This window comes from Pectinophora gossypiella, chromosome 7 (genome assembly GCF_024362695.1).
Source record: "Pectinophora gossypiella chromosome 7, ilPecGoss1.1, whole genome shotgun sequence".
Lineage (NCBI taxonomy): Eukaryota > Metazoa > Arthropoda > Insecta > Lepidoptera > Gelechiidae > Pectinophora > Pectinophora gossypiella.
In genome coordinates, this window is record NC_065410.1 from 5,743,140 (window position 1) to 5,763,644 (window position 20,505).

At 37.7% G+C, this 20,505-nt stretch overlaps 1 protein-coding gene across 1 annotated transcript in view; it reads left to right on the plus strand.

Annotated features, from left to right (window-relative positions):
- Positions 1-18,477, plus strand: part of LOC126368591 (homeobox protein goosecoid) — a 29,984-nt gene extending 11,507 nt beyond the window's left edge. The window contains exons 2-3 of the mRNA XM_050012658.1: positions 685-932; positions 17,389-18,477. Of these exons, the coding sequence (XP_049868615.1) occupies positions 685-932; positions 17,389-17,613 (473 nt within the window). The 3' untranslated portion in view covers positions 17,614-18,477. The remainder of the gene's footprint in view (positions 1-684; positions 933-17,388) is intronic.
- The last annotated feature ends 2,028 nt before the right edge of the window (positions 18,478-20,505 follow it).

The following is a 20,505-nucleotide window of genomic DNA, read 5'->3' on the forward strand; positions in this document are numbered from 1 at the left end:
TTTCTTGTTATGACATAAAAAAACTGTTAAAAATTAAAACGTAATTATAAGGACTCTTTCGTTTCGATTTTACTAATACGAGTAGAGGCTTAGGGGTCGTTTACTAGTGTAAGTAAGTATCATTTAGTATATTAATGGTATGAGCGTAAATTAAAGAAAATTTAAAAACGGTTATACGGGTGTGTCGGACATACATTAAACGAATTTTGTATAAGGCCTGATACTGATTAAATGATATTTTTAGTGTTACCTACAAGTTTACAGTAAAAAAGTAAAAATAAAAAAATATTTTAAAAAATAAACTGGCAGTTAAAATCTGTGTAAGTAATAAAAAGTAAGAAATAATATTTACTTAGTGAGTATTTTATACACTAAAAACCCTGTATACTGTGTGTGTTCTTGTTTTTATACCTTTTTTTGTCGAAATAGAAAGACGGTCGAACATTTTCATAACTAAAATAACCACGGTGGAGCAGGGTTTGCAGGTAACGAAGACTGTTGGTTGCGCCTACTTCAGAATTTAGATTTTAACATTGTATTTAACAAAATATTATTTCTTACTTTTTATTAGATAGATTTTGGAGTCAGTTTAATTTTCTAGACATTTAAATAACCTAATACAACAAAGCATGATGAACTTAAAAAAACGTCATCAGTTATCATATAACTATTTATTTTGCGCAGGAGTCGGCGGCGTTGGCAGCGCGGTGTCAGGCGCAGGCGGGTACGCGGGGCTATACGGCGGGTACGCAGCGGCGGCGCTAGCGGGGCTGGCAGGCCCACCGCCCAAGCGCAAGCGCCGCCACCGCACCATCTTCACGGAGGAGCAGCTCGAGCAACTTGAGAGTACCTTCGACAAGACCCACTACCCTGATGTTGTGTTACGCGAGCAGCTGGCTCTACGCGTCGATTTGAAGGAGGAACGGGTTGAGGTCAGTATTTTAGTATATTAAAGCTACCTAACTTTTGTATCTTCAAATAGAAAGCAACTATACACCCGTACGTAATACATAGTGTATATAAAAGCGAGCTTAATATGTATTATTATAGTGCTTACATACAATTCATTCGCATCGCTTATAAGTAGGTAAGTACTTCACTAAATTCGTCACTTCGACTCCACATAGTAATCTAATCTAGCCTACAAGATCCCGGTCAAGGGCCCCCACAGAGTACATAGGCTAATTAATTTTGTCTTTCTGAATTAAATTGCAACGGATTTTATTTCTTCATAATACACATAAATAAAAAAAAAACCAAAACAAATCGGGTTTTTTCGGATTTTTTCATAATACTTTTTGATGTATCATGAAACGTAAACCTACCAGAGGTATGTATATCTAGGTTGTCATGTACTTACCTCAAATTAAGATCGTCACTTGTTTCGAGATTGCATGATTAATAAGCAACAGGTAACAATTCCTTATTAGTTACATAAATATTCAGCAGTGCCACTGTCCAGTGACACGCCCAAGTACGCAACTATGTTTGTAAATATGTATGTAGATAACTAGATAAATTATTTATTCAGTAGGTACCTACTTTCTGCTAATAAATATTTCATATCACATCCAACTAAAATTAACGAACAAATAAATGATTTTGTATTTTCAGATTCAAACAACTCTCACTAGATTATATACCTAACATAACATTAACATCCTATATAAAGTACAACCTAAACATCTCACTGCGTGGCACAGGCCTCCCTTTAATCAACCCTACGGGATGTGGAATATACTCTACCACGCTTAATTCTCTACGTATTGTTTGAGTGGAGGTGTTTATCTTTGACGATTCTCTTTTTGGTTTCTTTATAACAGGCGAGGAGTGAGTTTCTTATATACTGTATCTGCTTACCCATTTGGGGATACAGGCGTGATGCTGTGTATGACTTCCAATTACCCACAAAACTTAGAAAAAAGTAATAAGTACAGTGATTTGTAAAAACGTAGTAGTATGTTTTTTTTATTTGGATTTGTACACGACAACTTCTTCCAAAGGAAGTAGTTAGATAGGTCTACATCTTCTCTCATTTAGATGGTGAGATCAATGACCGACCTCATCAAACCTGGTGCCAGGATTCCGATTTTACCGTCATAGCCCCTGGCATCAGCCTGCAACGTCCCAACCACGGATTAGAATAAAGAGGATGGAAAGGTCCTAACGCGCATTTTGTATGTGAACCGCTGTCGCCGGTTCAACCCCGCTCTCTTTTACTACTACTCCTGCAAACAGATAACTACACTGCAATTTTATCATTACTTTTCGTAAGATAATGCAAACAAAAGTATTTTATTGATAAACAGCCGATCATACTAAGGGTTTAGCTTTCTTATGATAAGGAGGGATTTCCTTGCATGATAGTCGATATTTGATTTTTTGCCCTGCGGGGTACAAGACGACCTCTTAATATATTATCGCAGAGTTTCGTGAGTCGTAAAGTTTGCGGAGAAATGTAGTGCAAAGTTGAAGTATGAACTTGTTGCTCATACTTTTATAGCGCACGTTTTACACTCACTTGGCCCTTCCAACCTCTGGCTTCTATTCCGTGGTCGTAACCAAACCAGTGATCAAAACGATTTTTATGATCTGTAGGGACAACAATCAGTAACAAAAGGCTTCGATTTTTGGATATTCCTTTCCTTTAAATAAATACCTCGATTGACTGCGATTTCAGCGTTTTTGGGTTCCGAACCTCAAAAGGAAAAACGGAATCCTTATAGGACCATTTTATTTTCCGTCCGTCTGTCCATCTGCCTGTCAAGACCCTAATTCTCGGGAACGCGTGGAAGTATCAAGTTAAAATTAACATCTAATACGTATGTTTGCGGTCCCTTGCGGCTGTGTTCTTCTAAATTTAGGAAATATAAGGATGCGACCATTTTTAGCTTTATTTTCGTACATTTCGTAGGGGAATTAATACCCACGGAGTACTTCCCATAGACCTAAAAAAACCCGGAAATCGTTAATTTCCATCACGAAAAATTAAGTATAGGTATTTTGGGGATTACCTAGTTGTTCGCAGTTGGCAAACTAACCGCAACCTAAGTCAATGTATGGAGACAATATTTTTCAACGGCAAAGTCAACGGCAGTTTGTACGGAACCCTCATGGCGCGAATCGAACTCTCATTTGTCCAGCTTTTTTTGTAACAAAATTCATAGTTGTTGGCGTTGTATAAGTAGTTAATACGCAACAATAATCTGAAAAGGAAATCAAATAAAACCAAATCGACTTAATTTAATTCATGAAACACAAAATAAATAAGTAAAGTATTCTTTACTTTATTATGTAAGGTTTCAGTCGAACAAAGGAAATACAATTGTAATATAACTAAACTGTGAGAACGTCAAGGTAAATACTTCCTTTTCCATAAAGAAATCACCATGCCCCAGGTATTGCACAAAAATCGACCTTTCTATTGTGTGGAAGGTACACACTATGGCTACTAAACAACTCTGCGTCAATAAGTACTTGTATTTCCAAATCAAATGTATTTTTTTCTTTTTAAGGTTCCATATTCAAGGAGTTCTTAAGTTTCTTTCTTAAGTCTGTATTCATTGGCAACGCGAGGTTACGCTCAAATCTAACTTTTGATTGCATCGGTACTTACCTTTTTTTAGACGTGACTTATTGTAGACTTGCCATATGAGGAGCGCTAAGGGCTCTTATCCGGTACAAAATTTAAGACAACTGAGGGTGCCCATTTGGGCGCGAACCTCGGTTTAGAACGTCATCTGAGGGATCTAGTGGGTCGACAGCGATAAGCGCCGAATGAGGGGAAATCGTCGACCATGCCGGCGCGGTCGGTATCGGGGTCCTGCTGTGTTTGTCTCTATAGCTAGAGTAATCAGGTCGTCAGGATCGTATATAACGTCCTTTGGGCGGCGATACTTATCTGTACCGTCCTTAAAAGGGATTCGGAAGCTGCAGCTACCAGGGGATTTGGGTGGTGCGGAGCGAAATCGAATAAATTAAGGCTTTTTCATAAAAAAACCGCCTTTAAAAATAATAATTACAAAACAAACACGAAAAAGCGCATTATAAAAACACGCAGTAACTTAAAAGAAAAAATAATTTTACATTTATATAATACCATCAGAATAACATCAGATCACCGGAGCTACCTACTAATAATATAACTAACAGTCTAAATGTGCGTACAGTAAGTATTAAACTAAATGTCTTTTAACTCCTAACCATTAAGGAGTTGACCGTCCTTCATCAGCCCAGCCACATAAAAGATTATCTTGTTACGTACCTATAAAACTATAAAATACATCCACCAACGAACACCAAATCGCCACAGTCTACCCCATAGTTAATAAATAGTTAAATCCTAACTCCTGACTTTTGAGGGTCACGAGTCCATCATTAAAACAAACGCTGCGTAATTATGCACACGTTTGATATGGGCCTTGACAGTTAGACGTCTATTTAAGACTACGCCGAGATATTTGACTTGCTCCTCGCAAGGCTTGTCAAAAAAAGTATACCGCCGTAGACCGCTGCACTTTTCTCCGGGATTACCTCGATTCTCCATTTGCGAAACCAGTTACCCAAGGAATTGGCTGCGCGTTAGAGAATTCCGGTCATCATAACTCCACCACGGCATGAAGAAAAATTGGTGTGTCATCCGCGAATAATCCGCTAGTTCGGTATTAGGGACTTGGGAATGTCACTAACACAATGAAAATAGTAAATGGGAGAGGACGGAGTCTTGTGGGACTCCAGCGTGCATCTGTATCGGGTGCGGTGACGAGAGCGTCCCTTCCACGCTGTAGCGAAAGGTTCGATTTGAGACGGTCTGGCACTCCCAGAGAATAAAGCTTGTAGATCAAGCCGTTCTGCCAGACTTTATCGAACGCTATCGCCACATCGAAGAAGAGCGCTCCCGTAGCGACAGGTTTTTTTGTAGTCAATCTATTAAAGATGTGTTCAACAATACGGTGCACTTGTTGAACGCAGGAGTGTCTGGTTATAAAACCAAACTGCTCCAGTGGAATTAGACAATTAGATTCGGCGTAGTCCCGTAATCTAGCAAATATGTGCCGCTCATAAATCTTCCCCGTGGTATTGGGGAGGCTTATGGGACGGTAACTTGAAGGTTCGTTGTTAGGCTTCCCAGAATTTGGTATAAGTACAAATTACAATATTTTACTTTTTTTCCACTGCTGTGGAAAGAATAAAATGACCTGCGGAAGAGGAGGATCGGTAGGAGGTACAGAAACTCTACATAGAACTTTAGAGTTCATCGTCGAGAGGTGTCCTATGATCGATAGACTGCTGAGCGAGCATTGGGCTTCGAGACTGTCGGCAAGGCCTCCTCTAAAGTGGTTATTTCTACTGGGACACTCTCTAATTATAGAATTAGAAGACTGGAGGCCTCCGGCCACCTTCTCCCAGTCCAGTACTGTCTTATAGAGGATGGGTTATCAGGGTACTTACCTACCTTTAGTATTTTTAGTGGAAAATTATCGCAAATCCTATAATGATTGGTTCCTCATGAGTGAAAATCCCATAAAAAATCTTTAATTAAGTACTTATCTTTGATTTTGTGTCTGAAAAAAAAAGTACTTAATATAAAATTACTAGAATTAATGATTTCTATTATTAACTACTTACTAACAGAAGGCAGATAAAACAAACAGTTTTTATTTTAGACTTTCTTTCTTTCTTATTATTAGAATTTCTCACATACATTTGCGTTGTCAAGTTTCAAGAAAAAACTTTTAAAATTGCATGTTGACCGAGTTTTGTTTGCGGTGGTATGTGATTAGATTAACAGGGCGTAACGTTATTTTTTTCTGCGTAACGTTAAGTAGTAGCAAGGGCCAACAGTCAATAGAGCTGACGCGACATTTTTGTGCTCGATGTGGGTGGCCCACCGAAACTGACACGTCGCTTACGAGTACATTGCTTTACTTAAAATAAGATCAATATTTGAATCTTATATTTTTCCAGGGGTTTTGGTTCGCACCTTATAAGACAATGTCCTATCTAACCTGGTAGACTAATTATAAGGGCTAGTCAACTGTGACAGCTTTTATATCAATTTTAGTGGGACAGCGAGATAATGAATTATGCTGCAAGTGTAGAAAAAAGTACTTAAAGCTAATAAAAATGTAGTAAGAACACTGCCTTATTAGAAAATACTTCATCAATCATCCCAAAAATTCTTCGGCGTCGTACGTGCTTTCAAATTAGCAAAACAAAATTCGCCCCTCTCGGACCCTTCTCTGTTCTGTACTTAATACTTAAAATTTTGATTTAGAGTATTAGTAGTTTTCTTTGAATACTTATTATTAAATTTAGTTTAGTTTAATATTACCTAAAGCAGGTATTATTATGTAGAATTTGTACCTATTTATGTCAACAGTACATACTTTTGTTTTCAACAGTACATGGTGATAGGTACCTCTTTATAACAAAAAAAAAATGCTAGACTTAGGTACCCGAAAAAGATTACGTGGAAGCCAAAAAAAATACAAGAAAGAATTAGGCAAGTAGAGTAAACGTGACAGTGGTGCGAGTGGTCTCAATAATAGAATTTGTGATGTTGAAACTGAGTCGGAGGATGTTTGTGGGCACCGGGCTACCGGTGTTGGCGAGTGTGTGCCGACCACTCCACGCGCCACCCGGCTCGATGTTTGCCCAATACTTACCCGTCTGCAGCGCCCACTCATTGCGCAAAATCAAATGACATTTCTATGTACTCATTGGCTCATCTCATCCGACTATCCAAACCTCGAAATACGATTTTCACTGACGCAAAGCCTTGCCAACTTTCAAGGAAATGTACGGTGAACATCAGCATGAATGTACGAAATTGTTCTTTGAAGTAAATATTCCAATGAAGATTTTTATATGTTTACCAAACGTGTTTCCTTTTCATAGATTTAACAATCGAAAAGGAATCAGTTAGATAACAAAAGCCAATTTAGCACGTCGCTCTTATGGGATAAGGGGAAAATGCCACTGTAATCAAAATAATCTAAATGATTTTGTACGGCTTTCACAACAAAAAGAGCAAGGAACAACACGTTGCCTTAGTGTAAACTTTTTATTAAGGAATCCTTAGTAAGCCACTGATGGAAATTTCACAGTGGAGTTTTACCTAAGGGCAAATAAAAAGGGACGCTCGGTGAGGCGGCACCGCGAAAATTAATCTGAGTTAATTAAATTTGATTTATTTATGCTAGCCGAGCCGGAGAGGGCTGGTATAACAAAAACAAAAGCACAACAATACGGCTAATGAGGGTCACTTTTACGGCTTTTCCCGGATAACGGAGTTTTTCCGATTTTCGTAACTTACAGCTTGAACAATTAATTAAAGTTATTCTTCCGTAGACAACCGTTTATATAATTTTATGTTAAAACGTTTTTACTAGATTATTTTGTGCGACACTGATTTCTTTACGAATTTAGTTGACTGGCAAACGAAGTTAAAAGAGGAATCTTAAATGAGTTTCGAGTGAGATTTTTCGGAGCGGTGTTTGCACGTGAGAGCGTGTTTTTCGAGGCAATACGTTATTCCGTTGTTGCCCCTGCTATTTGCACAGCGGCAATTGGAAATTGCATTATTAAAACGCTTTTGTTTAGGCATCACAACACTTGCCAAAATCGAGTTCCCGGTAACCATGTGTGTTTTGTTTCTGAATTTGATTCAAATGCAGTAATAGCTTATTTCTGCGGTGAAAGGTACTTCATGTTTGGTTGTTTAAAAAATCCGGACCAACTATTGCGATTTCGTTGAACTGTTCAGAAATATGATGTAGATTCAGTGATCTAGGTTATACTTCAGGCATCAGTATGCCTATCATAAGGCATTCTTAAACCACGGATAGCGTGATCAGCGGGTAAATAAATATAAAGCTCAGTAATAAGCTTCTTTACCGTTAAAAACTTACGAGAAAATTTGATTTCGAAACTTCGGTAAATCTTAATATTTTACAATTAATAATGAAGAATTGAAGGGTGTATTAATAAAGTTGGTGAAATTAGATGCGATCAGGAAATTCGTTTTATCAAGGAAACTCGTTTGATTTATGTTATTAAAATTCGATGAAGAAGCTTTTGTACTGATTCATGTAATTATTGAGCAGGAGTTGTTTCATTTTATATTATTTTTAGAAATGGTTACAGTTTCAATTAATTTGTGTACTTATGTACAGGTAAAGTAATTAAATACTTACTTATTTTATATCAAAAAGTTTCTTACCTATCTGTGTTACAGCGACAGTTTAAACCAATTACCTCTATAAGTTCAAAGGTCTATTTTCTATAGGATGAGAACGTTTAATAAAACGATCAATTGTCCTTTGAGCAATGATTAAATTAATGTTTTACGGATGTGAAGAAATCACCATGTCAGGGGCCTTTGATGGTTCAATACTAACTCTGACACCAGGTTTGATGAGGTTGGTACTCCACTTCACAACAAGAGAAGAGAAGAATATTATAAGGTCAGAAACTACTCGAGGGTGATTTTCTCCTTATATGAGCGTAAGGTGAAAAAATTGTTTCGCTACAGTCACTATGGGTAAGGTAACAAAATTGATTGTCATTGCCATTCTATTATAGTATAGTTCTTGTAGTAACGAAACGGGTAAGCCTCATGTTTTGCCTAACGCGTAGAGTTTGTGAACTTAGGGTTTGTATAGTTAGGGCATGTGGACTAGGAGCTTGGCTCTTCACGAGATGAGGGGGGTTAAAAAGGCCACGTCGAAGCAATTCATCTAAGAAAGCAATATTGCTATTTGGCAGTTGCTTGCACTGCGCACTTACTTTTATATGCGCAAATGTCAAATTGTAATATTGCTTTCTTAGATGAATTGTTTCGATGTGGCCATTTTAACCCCCCTGGGGATTCATCTAAAAAAGCAATATTGCTATTTGATAGTTGTTTGCATTGCGCACTTACTTTTATATGCGCAAATGTCCAATTGCAATATTGATTTTTTAGATGAATTGCTTCGATGTGGCCCTTTTAATTGCGATCCATATGATCCCGTCTTGGCAACATTTTACATGTATTTTTTTTCTTATCTTTATCTTTATTTATCTAAATATCGTAGTTGAGTTTCACTGATTCTATAATAAAAAAAATGTCGATCAATAGATTTTTTATATCATCATCATCAGCCCATTAACGTCCCCACTGCTGGGGCACGGGCCTTCCCTATGGATGTACTTATAGGGAGATCGGGCTTTAAACCATCACGCGGGCCCAGTGCGGATTTTTTATATATTTTAAATTTATTAATTATTAGACAACTTAAAAGAGTTATAAACTACACACTAAACATACAAACTTTCAATTATCATAATATGATCTTTACCAAATTACTTAAGTTACTTACTTTTTAACTTAATCGCACTAAATAATCAAATTTGCCACCTTTCTTCGTTATTTACTTACCCTGTTGAAATGTGTATAAGTAGGTAAATATATCGCTCAATACGTTCTACATAGGTAGCTAAGTACATCGTCAAGGCCCAACTTCTCAATTTACGAAGATAACCCCTTGTCGCAGTCAATTAAGTAGAATGTTCTTAATGAATGCGTTCCGAAAAAGTGGGTTTGTGCTAATATTATAGTTGAGGAGCAGAGAGAGCAAACGTAGCGAGGACCGCGGGCGCTGCAGGCCCCATTGTTGGAGACGCTCAACTCTTTACACAATCCATTATTAAACAGATGGGTAATCGCGACTTGCTTTCAACAGTTCCAACGAAATGGAGAAATAAGTCTTGGAGGGTTACTCCCGTTTTCACACTTTATTACGCGTACCTGTGGTTACATTTCCTCTCTTCTGATTTTCACTGAAAATAAAAGACACATGTTGTACAAGTACCTCCAGCATCTAACAGTTTATCACTCAAAACATCGTTGAAGGAATTACATTCTTAGATATGGTTGCCATTTGAATTATTGTGTAGTACTTACCTATCTTTGGGAACATACAATCAAAAGGCTGTAGGAAATGATTAAGTATGATGTAATTCATAGTCAAAAACTGAAAGCTTCGTAATAAAAATCGTTATCTTTGTCTCTTTATTTTAATAGGACAATTAGCTAGCAAAAGTACCTGCATAATATAATGTCAACGAGTATACTATTTTGTCGGTGAAAAGTTATGTTACCACACGAAATAAATACCTAATGCATATATCTAAAATGATAATGGTATGAGCGGGAGCACCCCGGCCGCGCCCCGGGGCCACATCTCCATGTCAATGTTATTGCGAGGACTGTCTGATTATCTGGATAGCTTACATCCATCCCGCTCTCTCCGTTTGACATCCATAATTAAATGATAATAACAGACAGCCACCGCCAAGCATCACTGGATTTTGGATTTGATACAAAAGAGCTCGCGGCGTTATTGCCTTTTATATTCTTATGCGTAAAAAAGAAAATTGTGAACAAGATTTTGTTTGTCTTTGTGAAGCTTAGAATTATTTGTGGGCTATTGAATTTTGCGGCTGGCGTTTGGGTTGGTACCATAAATTGAATGTGCTCTAAATGCCCGCCCAAGTAGTTAATCTGAGGCAAACCTACAATAAAACACGTAAAAAAACTGTACCAAACCAAATATAAAGAGTCCTCAAACTCGTGTTCAGCACTAAAATTAAAACATGAACACACGCCAAAAACTTTCAGGTGAACCCACCCATTGCGTAATACTGTGATATGAAATTGTATTAAAATATTACGATATATATTTTACCACTAGGTCTGTTATTATGAGCGGATCATCAAAATATTCATAGTAAATGCGATCGCTATGTAAGCCAGGTTTGTATGTAGGTGCTGTGTACAGACGCGCTTTAATTAACAGACGGCATCTGATTGTTCAAAAGAGCACTTCCACGTGGCTGCTTCGTGATAATTGAGCTGCAGGCACGGACTGCTACGCTGGAAAGCTGGACTTTACTGATGTCGGTATACAAGGCGAATATTTCTCACTCGTGATTTAATAAACATTATATTTTACATGACATTCATAATATTTCCTGTAAGTATGTTATGAAAATTATATTTACCGCCTACGATGTGTCCCGGAAAACTCTTCCAATAAGTAAATCAAACCTAGTGTGAAACGAACTGAAACATTTTGATGATTATTCATATGGGAATTCTGCAAATATTCTTTCAGCGAGTGGTGGCGTGCGTGCTAGAAAAGTACAATGACAAAGTACGTCCCCAGACTGCGATGAACAAGAAAAAGTGGGCGTGTCGCCCCGCCCAGCCGTCGCTTCCTTGTCATCCTGCAGCCTCCCCCGGCTCGCTTATCTCGTAATAGGCAGCTATAATAAAACAGATATACTCTGAATGTGTTACTAAGTAATAAAGCGGCGCCATTTTGTCTTTTGCTTCCGCGTTGGAGGCAATAACGCTTATATGAGCTGAGCAGCGATCCGGCATCAAGTGATCAAAGAGTTCCACCCGTTTCATTTTACGGTTGTTGCACCTCTTTGATTGTCAAACGAAACGTATCTAACAATTCTTTCATGTACTTATTTATCATTGATAGAAATATGTATTCGCTTTTTATGAGGGATATAGATACTTATCATGAAAAAGATCTTCAGCTGGTATGTAGGTAGGTATATAGGGGATCAAAGCAGGACCTGCTAAGGTTTGCAATTGATGTGTCCCACACAGTAGAAAAATTGATAACGCAACGAATTTCTGCGAGATATTTGTTATAATATTTAAAAAATAATTATGTTACGTACGTCTAGGAAGTAGCACAGATTTATCACCATTAGAAGCAGTGGGATTTTAAATTAAATACTTATTCAGTTGTGTAGAGCTATGATATTATCGTAGATATGCTTACTTTCCTTAATGGATGCACTTGTTAGCCGGCACTCAGAAGAGTTTATTTTTCTAAAATTGCTTATTATTGTAAACCGCACATCCCAGCCCGACCGCGCCGAGTATCACTCTATTATTTATAGACGCGTTCGATACGCAATACAAATTATTGTTTTCAAAGTATAACGTTTAGGGGAGCGCGTTGTTTGCAAAACGACCCTCGGGACCCCCTCGCGTCCCTTAGCTCAACGAATTTGACGCTTATCAATGTAGCTTTACGTGTTATTTTAAAAGGAAATCGCTGCGATAAAATGCTTTTTCGATTTGCGACCAAATCGAGGTACTATTCAAGCAATCTTTTGACAATTGAATTTCGATTCGGTTGCCACATTGTGCGTAGATAGGACTTTATGACAGCATAGAGGCGGACACGGGTGTTTGCGTGCGGTAATTGATACGAAGTGACAGATACGAGGGAACACTTTTCCAGCCTCCGGCCGTCGAGAGGAGTAATGTTTTGACATTAACCGAAAAGAGATGGGTGTGATTTGAAGTGCCCTTTGTGGAATTATACTCGCGGATGGCGTCTTTAATATTGACTAATGCATTTCGCAGTTAATGTATGGGGAGAGGGAACGCGACGGCCGACAGGTGTGACGGCTTTGTCGGGCTTAGCAGCGGGATTTTAAATTAAAGCTATCTGTGATATAGGTGAACTTTATTAATAAAAATAAAGACTACCAAGTTAAGGAGCTTTCGTAAGATTTTAGACAAATTCATTGGCAAAAAAGCATTAGCCATTTTTGAAGTAAGTATCTACTTACGTTGTTTAGGCGACTTAAATGTTTTTTAACGATTCCTAATATTAACCAAGTTTAACATCATGTAAGTATAGGTCCGTTAAAATAATTGTTAATATTCCTTGAGTATAACCCATCCATTTCGTGTTAGGGATAGTTTAAAATAACAGCTCCAAACCGTATGTTCCTTTAATTAACTGGGCAAAATGTTTTGGCGCAAAAATATCAGCGAATGCAAATTAAATCGACATTAAAGTATCAAGGGCGGATCAGGCGGTCCATTAATAAATCACTTCGCTAAAACCGTAATTGTAATCTCAAACAAGGCGGAGGGGCTGTGTTTGGTGTAACAACATTATTACAATAAGTTCGGGCTCGGTTCACCGCCGCCCGCGCCTCCACGCGCCACCCGCGCGTTCACACGGTACTCACTCATATTGTCGGGGTACGACTATACAAGAAAATCTGCTACAATTAGGTACTGGATTTCCTCTACAATAATCGACTTGATTTCGGTGGAATGATATAGTTTTTCAGTTCCTCTCACTATAAGCCGCGTCGGGTAAGCAAACAAGATCAAGCTGTTGGGTTTTTGCCAACCTATCATACCAAACATAATCATCAATATCAGAATAATAATGGGTGGAAGATGTAGGTAATGTCTGGGTTTTATTAACATGGGACATCATTTATACCCAAAAACAAATATAAAAGATGCATCATCATAATCAGCCCATTAACGTCCCCACTGCTGGAGCACGGGCCTTCCCTATGGATGGATAGTGAGATCGGGTCTTAAACCATCACGCGGGCCCAGTGCGGATTGACGGTTATTAATGACTGCTAATGCAACCGGGACCAACGACTTAACGTGCCTTCCGAAGCACGGAGGAGCTCGAGATGAAAACTTTTTTTGTGGTCACCCATCCTATGACCGGCCTTTGCGAAAGTTGCTTAACTTCAACAATCGCAGACCGAGCGCGTAAACCACTGCGCCTCCGAGCTCCTCTCCTCTCCAAAAGATGCATAATATGTCTGTTATTCATGAAATTAAAAGGTTTTAACGAAGGACAATTTTAACAGCACCATCTATAATGTTTTTGAAGAACGTATCCTGGAAAGTGCCTCATTAGCAGTGCTTGATATTGCTGCTATTCTTAATTGTATAAAAATAACCTTATACTTAATACGGTAAAAAGTCTTACTGGATGTTTATATAGTATATAGGTAGTAAAATATACATATGTCGAATAAAAGGCATCAGTGCGGGGACAGGCGCCAGGTTAGGTGTCGAGGCGTGGTGCGCCGCCGGCGGCTCCGCCCCGTCATCTGTTGTCTTCCCACATCTCACGTTACACCGCAAATGATGAATAAACACAAACATCGCGCCACACTAACAGAGTAATAGGTTTAAAAGAGGTGTCTCGTCCACTGAATATCTACTTGAAATTGAATTAGGTACCTACTGTCTATTTTAGGGACCGGTTTTGGCATAGATAAATCAAGATTTTGAAAGAAGTCTAATTATATAGTTTCGTTTACTGTTATTAGTGTAATCTAATTCTATATCATGATAATAGCTTTACTCTCCGAATTATGGAAATCTATTCTTGTTAAGTAGGTACCTATTAATTAATATTGTTCACTTTATTTTTGTAGACGGTGAATAAGCCACCGACACCAACCAACAACCGACAGAGGGATATTGTCCTCTAACATGATGGACTAATGTTATGGGCGATAGGCTGATCCCTTATCACTATAAGGTTTATCACATCCAGCTTACGACATCGTATCAACAGTGGCTGCAAGTTGTCTTTGATTACTTGTGGCTCTGCCCACCCCATTAGGGATTACGGGCGTGAGTTTATGTATGTATGTATGTGAATAAGCTACATTGTAACGTAGGTAATATTACATACATAACTTACTTATAATAACAAAAGCTTTTCTACTTTTACAACGGAATGTATCTAGTAGGTAGGTAGGTGATGGCGTATGTAGGTAGGTACCTACTGATAATACCGACTTTTTCGTTAGAGAATCGCGAATTTCTTGTGTTTTATCGGTTCATAATTGGATAAGATCATTTCAGCAGTCAGCCAGGCTGATGGGGTTGGTCATCCACCTCTCAACCCACACGATAACAAGAAGAACCAGTCAGCTAAAGCGTTAGCGTTACTATATCTTTCCAACGTGAAATCACATTAACATATTCTTACCGTTAATTTTACAGTAGCTACGCAGGTACATTAATTTAAACATTACTAGCACCTTATAACACGATAGAGCTTAATTTAATATACTTACTATTCAACTACTACCTAAACTAAACCTAAACCAAGTTATAACTTATAATACAAATTTACAATACGGTTTAGCTTTTCAATAAAACCCTGTTTGTCTTCAGCAGACTGGTTCTGAAATTATGTATGCATGATTCTCGGGCGCTGCATGCGGGGTACAATAGAATTTGGGAATTCTCCACGCTCGGCTTTAAAACAATAGGGAATATTGCACGCCCACTGAAGCTTTCATGTGCAGCTGAAACTTTCCGACGGCACACGAGCGCTGCCGCTTAGTTCAGTAATCTACATGATATATATACTAACACTCACTAATGTCAATGAAATATAATCAAACAAGTCAAAGAAACGTAATATATTCTGGCTATTGAACGGTCGTTATTTCATTTGTGTGAGGACAAATAATGGGGTTTATTGGAATGAACTTATCAGTGAACAACGAAAACAGCAAAGGAGTTAAACCAAACACAATCAGCGGAATACAAAGGCAGGGCTAATCTCATTGCGGGCGACGGCGGCGGCGCTGGTGTAAGGAGCCGGAGCCCCCTTGTCTGGCGGTGGCAGCGCCCATATTTGCCGCTCGAGTGGCGTCGAATGAGCGAACGAGTGCGAAAACCCCGTCACTCATTCCCCGAAAGTTAATGGGTCTTTTGTCGGGCTACCGACCGTCTCTTGTAATGCAATTAACTCCGACAATGGTGGTATCGTTAACGAATTAATTTTAAAGCTTTATGCGACTCGGAATATTTGAACGTTTTTATGGTAGCACGGCTTCAATAAGTTACGAGTAGGTACGAACTAAATTGGTGTGTATTGTAATAGTGGAAATTGAAACCTAGTTTTCTTAGCTGACATGGGTTACTAAGTGTGACAAGTAGGTTTAGTTAATTATCATTATACTTACCTAATTATTTGTTTAGTACATACTGCAAGGCACCAGAAAATAGTTTACCTAAATAATTAGCAATAAAAAAAAACAAAAAGAGCATGAATAAATAAATAAGCATTAATCAATTATTATTATTATTACTTACCTAAGTAATGAAAAAGGAGGCGATTACTCCACCGACAAGAGCGCAGCTTTTAAATAAAGAGAGAAATAATTAGCAAAGCAATAAGTAACGTGATTAACAAAATTTTACTCAAAAAAAATATATTTATTTTTCAAAATTGGCTTACAAAGTTAACGCTTTTTGAACGTCAAAAAATTAAATGACATATGTAACTAGCTGTTAAACTACTACCACATCGGAATCTGTAACGCTGAGGGAAAGGCATGGCCAGAAAACCTCCCAACACAGGGCCCTAGTCCTACTTCTTCTTCTTATCGTGTGGGTTGTGAGGTGGAATACTAGCCTCATCAACCCTGGTGTCAGGGTTACTATTGAGCCGCCAAAGGCCCCTGACATGGCTCATGTAACGACTACTTACTTACATCAGTAAGTAGTAACCGGGACCAACGGCTTAACGTGCCTTCCGAAACACGGATCATCTTACTTTCGGACAATCAGGTGATCAGCTTGTAATGTCCTAACCAAACTAGGGATCACAAAGTGAATTTTGTGGTATATGTCCCCACCGGGATTCGAACCCGGGGCCTCCGGATCGTGAGTCCAACGCTCAACCACTGGACCACAGAGGCCGTCCTACTGTTTCATGTTTTCCTCAGAAAATGTTATATGTTATGTTTCTATTAAAGACACAAATACTTACAGTCAAAAATAAGATGAAAGCTTTTGAAAGAACTTCTCTTTCTATATGAAGAAAGTCAGTAGTATCTAAAATCATACACTTGACTGAGTGTGTGTGAATGAATGTGTAGTAGAGCGGCGGGCGGCTTGTTGTGACGGCGAGGTGGTACAATGGTGACCACCCGCAGTCTCCGCTGCTCGCGCCCACTCACCCGCACTCGCAACACCCAGCTACCAGAAACTACAACATTCAATGCTTTCACACAACACTACATCACAATTCAATCTCCATTTTTTCCATCCACCGCCACCATTGGTTCAGTAGCTCGGTCATTGTCGAAATTGGGTCGTTTCAATTGTCCGCGAATAACACGCCGCATTATAACATTGCCGATGCGGATTGATAGCTGGAATTGTACGAATTTTTGAATAAGTACGTCAATATTTTAGAATCTTTTGAGGTGAGATTTTTCACATGAATGATCGCATTGGTTTTGTAAACGTTAAAATTTAAATATGTTTTCATTGAAGCATCTATTTAAATGTTGATGGTTATGTTACGGAGCTTAGTGCATTCATACGTCAATATTAAACATTATTCCCTCATTACGTTCAATATCATCTCGTGTATTTAGTGCCATAACTAATAATTGTACTTATTATAGTAATAATATAGTCACTAGTGTACATAATATTAAGCTTTTGCCAACAATAAGGAGTTTATTATATTTAAATTTATCTTAAATGTTGCATTTTGTCCTCAGGTGTGGTTCAAAAACCGGCGCGCAAAGTGGCGCAAGCAAAGGCGTGAGGAACAGGAGCGCCTGCGCAAGTTGCAGGAGGAGCGCGCATGCGGGCGCGCGCCGCTACTGCCGCGCTCGCCGCCGGCGCACACACCGCCTGCGCAGGCGCACCACGCGCCTCCGCCCGCGCCGTCGACGCCGCGCACATACACCGACGACTCCGATTCCGACCTCGAGGTCGCTTGAACACCTAGATCTAAATCATAGTGAAGCGCAAAGAACTAAAATGATTAACTGATGAACTAGCTGTTCAAAGTGGAAGTGATCATGCATTCAAAACATTTTTGTAATTCGCTAACGCCGATAACTACAATTATGAAAACTAGGCTTTCTGAACTGAATGGCGAATAGTGAATAATAAATGCAAAGAATTGGTATAACTAACTTAGTGCGTCTAAAGTGGCGTGTTGAAAATGTTCGAAATAAAAACATTACGGATATAAACGATATAATAAAATGATTATCTTCAACTCTAATACGACAACATACAAGTGAATATAGATTAAAACGGAATATATAGTAGATAAATAAAATATACTATTGCAGGTTCAGCAGTCAAAACTATTGTATAAATCACTGATAATTTAATTACTTAATACAATACATATAATAAATTAAATTAATTAATAATTTATCGTGTACTTATCAGCTAAGAATGTATCTATACAAATGTATCTAGATATTTAGTAATAGATATAATATTAAGTAGTTGATACTTAGCAATCTGCATTATAGTTAACATAAAAACCTTTACGATCTTCTAATACCTATTATAATCATGATGTCATTCATTACACTAACTTAAACCTTCTTGTTTAATATATTATAGGTACCTAATCCTGTCGCTGTGTACTTTTACATTATTAACATTTCAGATCTTATGTTTCTTGTATTTTATTTTTTGTACCTTATATTATTCTGTTTATATCAAATTTATATTGCAGCAGTCTGGAACAAACATAGTTTACTGGCTTATTATGCACAACAATTTAAATAGATATAAATAAATACTATTTGTATTCGACATCAGGGAAATACATAATAATGGTTCAATAATCAAGAATTTCATTTTTATCATTTATTAATTAAATAAAATAATAATATGCTTATATTTTTTTTATACTCATTTGCACCGCGTTGAACTTTAATTACCTACCTAACTAAAAATATGTTCATTAATACATTTGTAAGTAAAAGACATCAACGATATAAAACGAATTTTATTGTAATATAATATAAAAACGAGTGGCGTAGGGCAATTAATGTTAGGAGCGACAATTATTATTAAAATAACAGACATAATAATAATAAATAATAATAAAGTAGACGGTAAAAAATTGTCGTTGTCGTGCGTTATTAATTTTATTGGTCTAACACCGTACCTACCTAAATAAATAATATGTATATTGGATTACTAGTACGTACCTAAGTTACTTATCCATTGGACATCACTTGTTTTTTTTGCTTTAATTATTTAAAATAGTACTACTTTAATGACACCCAAAACAGGTAATAAGATATCAATTTGATTTGCATATCAAAGGTACACGCGTAAACTCGAACAAGGATGTTCTCACAGATCGATTACCATTGAATCACCAAAACATATCGCGCCTTTCTGCGCGGCATACTAATGTGGAGGGAAAACCATCATAATACTTGAAGCTATGTGACACCATGTGCGTCCTTGCACATGCCACTCTCGTGGTGTCACTTGACATCTCATACTGTCCGATCAATAATAGAAGATGACCGTTAGTACGTGTGCGCGGGATGACCTCGTAAATTGACACCTTATAGAATTATAAATCGTTATATGCACATGAATTATCTATGCATGGATTATTACAAAGACAGAACATTGAATACATACCTAAACGGCCCCTGTGATCAACAGAAATGAATTTAAAAATGATTGTAACTAATTTGTAACAATTCCAGGTCTGGAATTCAGACCCTGATTCTTGCTGTAGGACACCTAGGTGGTGGCAGCATGTCATAGACAAGCGCCATCTTTAAATTTAAAAAAAATATGGAAGCAAAATGGAGTAACGATGAACGACGCTTTTTTATTTTCCCGCTCCTTATATTCATTACATTCAACAAAATTATACCAATTCTAAGTATATTCTAATTTCTTCATGTAGAGCACTGGGCTCAAGATCCGGAGGCCTAAAGAAATAACTTTGTGATCCATAGTTTAGTTGGGATATTGCAGGCTGATCATCCGATTGTTTGAAAGTAAGACGACCCATTCTTCGGGTGCACGTTAAGCAGTCGGTTACTATTTACTTAAGTGTGTAGTCGTTATGTCAGGGGCCTTTAGCGGCCCAATAGTTCCCTGAAACCAGGGGTAATGAAGTGAAGATAGAATACTTACCTAAGTATTACATATATACAGTGAAATAACTATACTTTAGAAACGGATGTATTTTATCAACTTCTAACTGTAACTATTGGCAGTACCTAATAATCACTCTTTTTCTATGTGGTGTAGGATCTTCATTTAGGTATGAATTCTCTTAAGCTTTAGGGTTTTTTTTACAGCAATTGGTGAAAAATATGAATATGTAGTAAAATACATCCTGTGCCTTTTTTGAATTACTTATTATTATAGACTAAGTCATCCTTATCTCCCTAGCGGTATCCCGTTTTCACGGGGTTCGCTTCTCTAACCTAAAGATTTGACAGGTCCGGATTATAGACCATTTGTAACTAACTGGACTATAGTAAATTTAACAGCTCATATACATACATTCATATATAAACACACGCTTATTTCTCACCAGGGTAAGCAGAGACTATGGAATTTAATTTGCTTCGGTCCTGACCCTGACACAGTTTATATAGGTAAGTATATATCTAATGTGTCTGATTTTACTTTGCTTTTGGTACGTAAGTACATTATTTATTTAGAAATTATAACTTATATAGGTACCGTTATTTCAGGACAAAATGAAACTTTCTTGAAATCACCACGTAACATAAGTTCACGACTATATCTCAATTTTGGTAGAAGTACATCCATCGCAAGATGAACTCAGTACCCACAACTCATCATATAAGTAAAAAAACGAA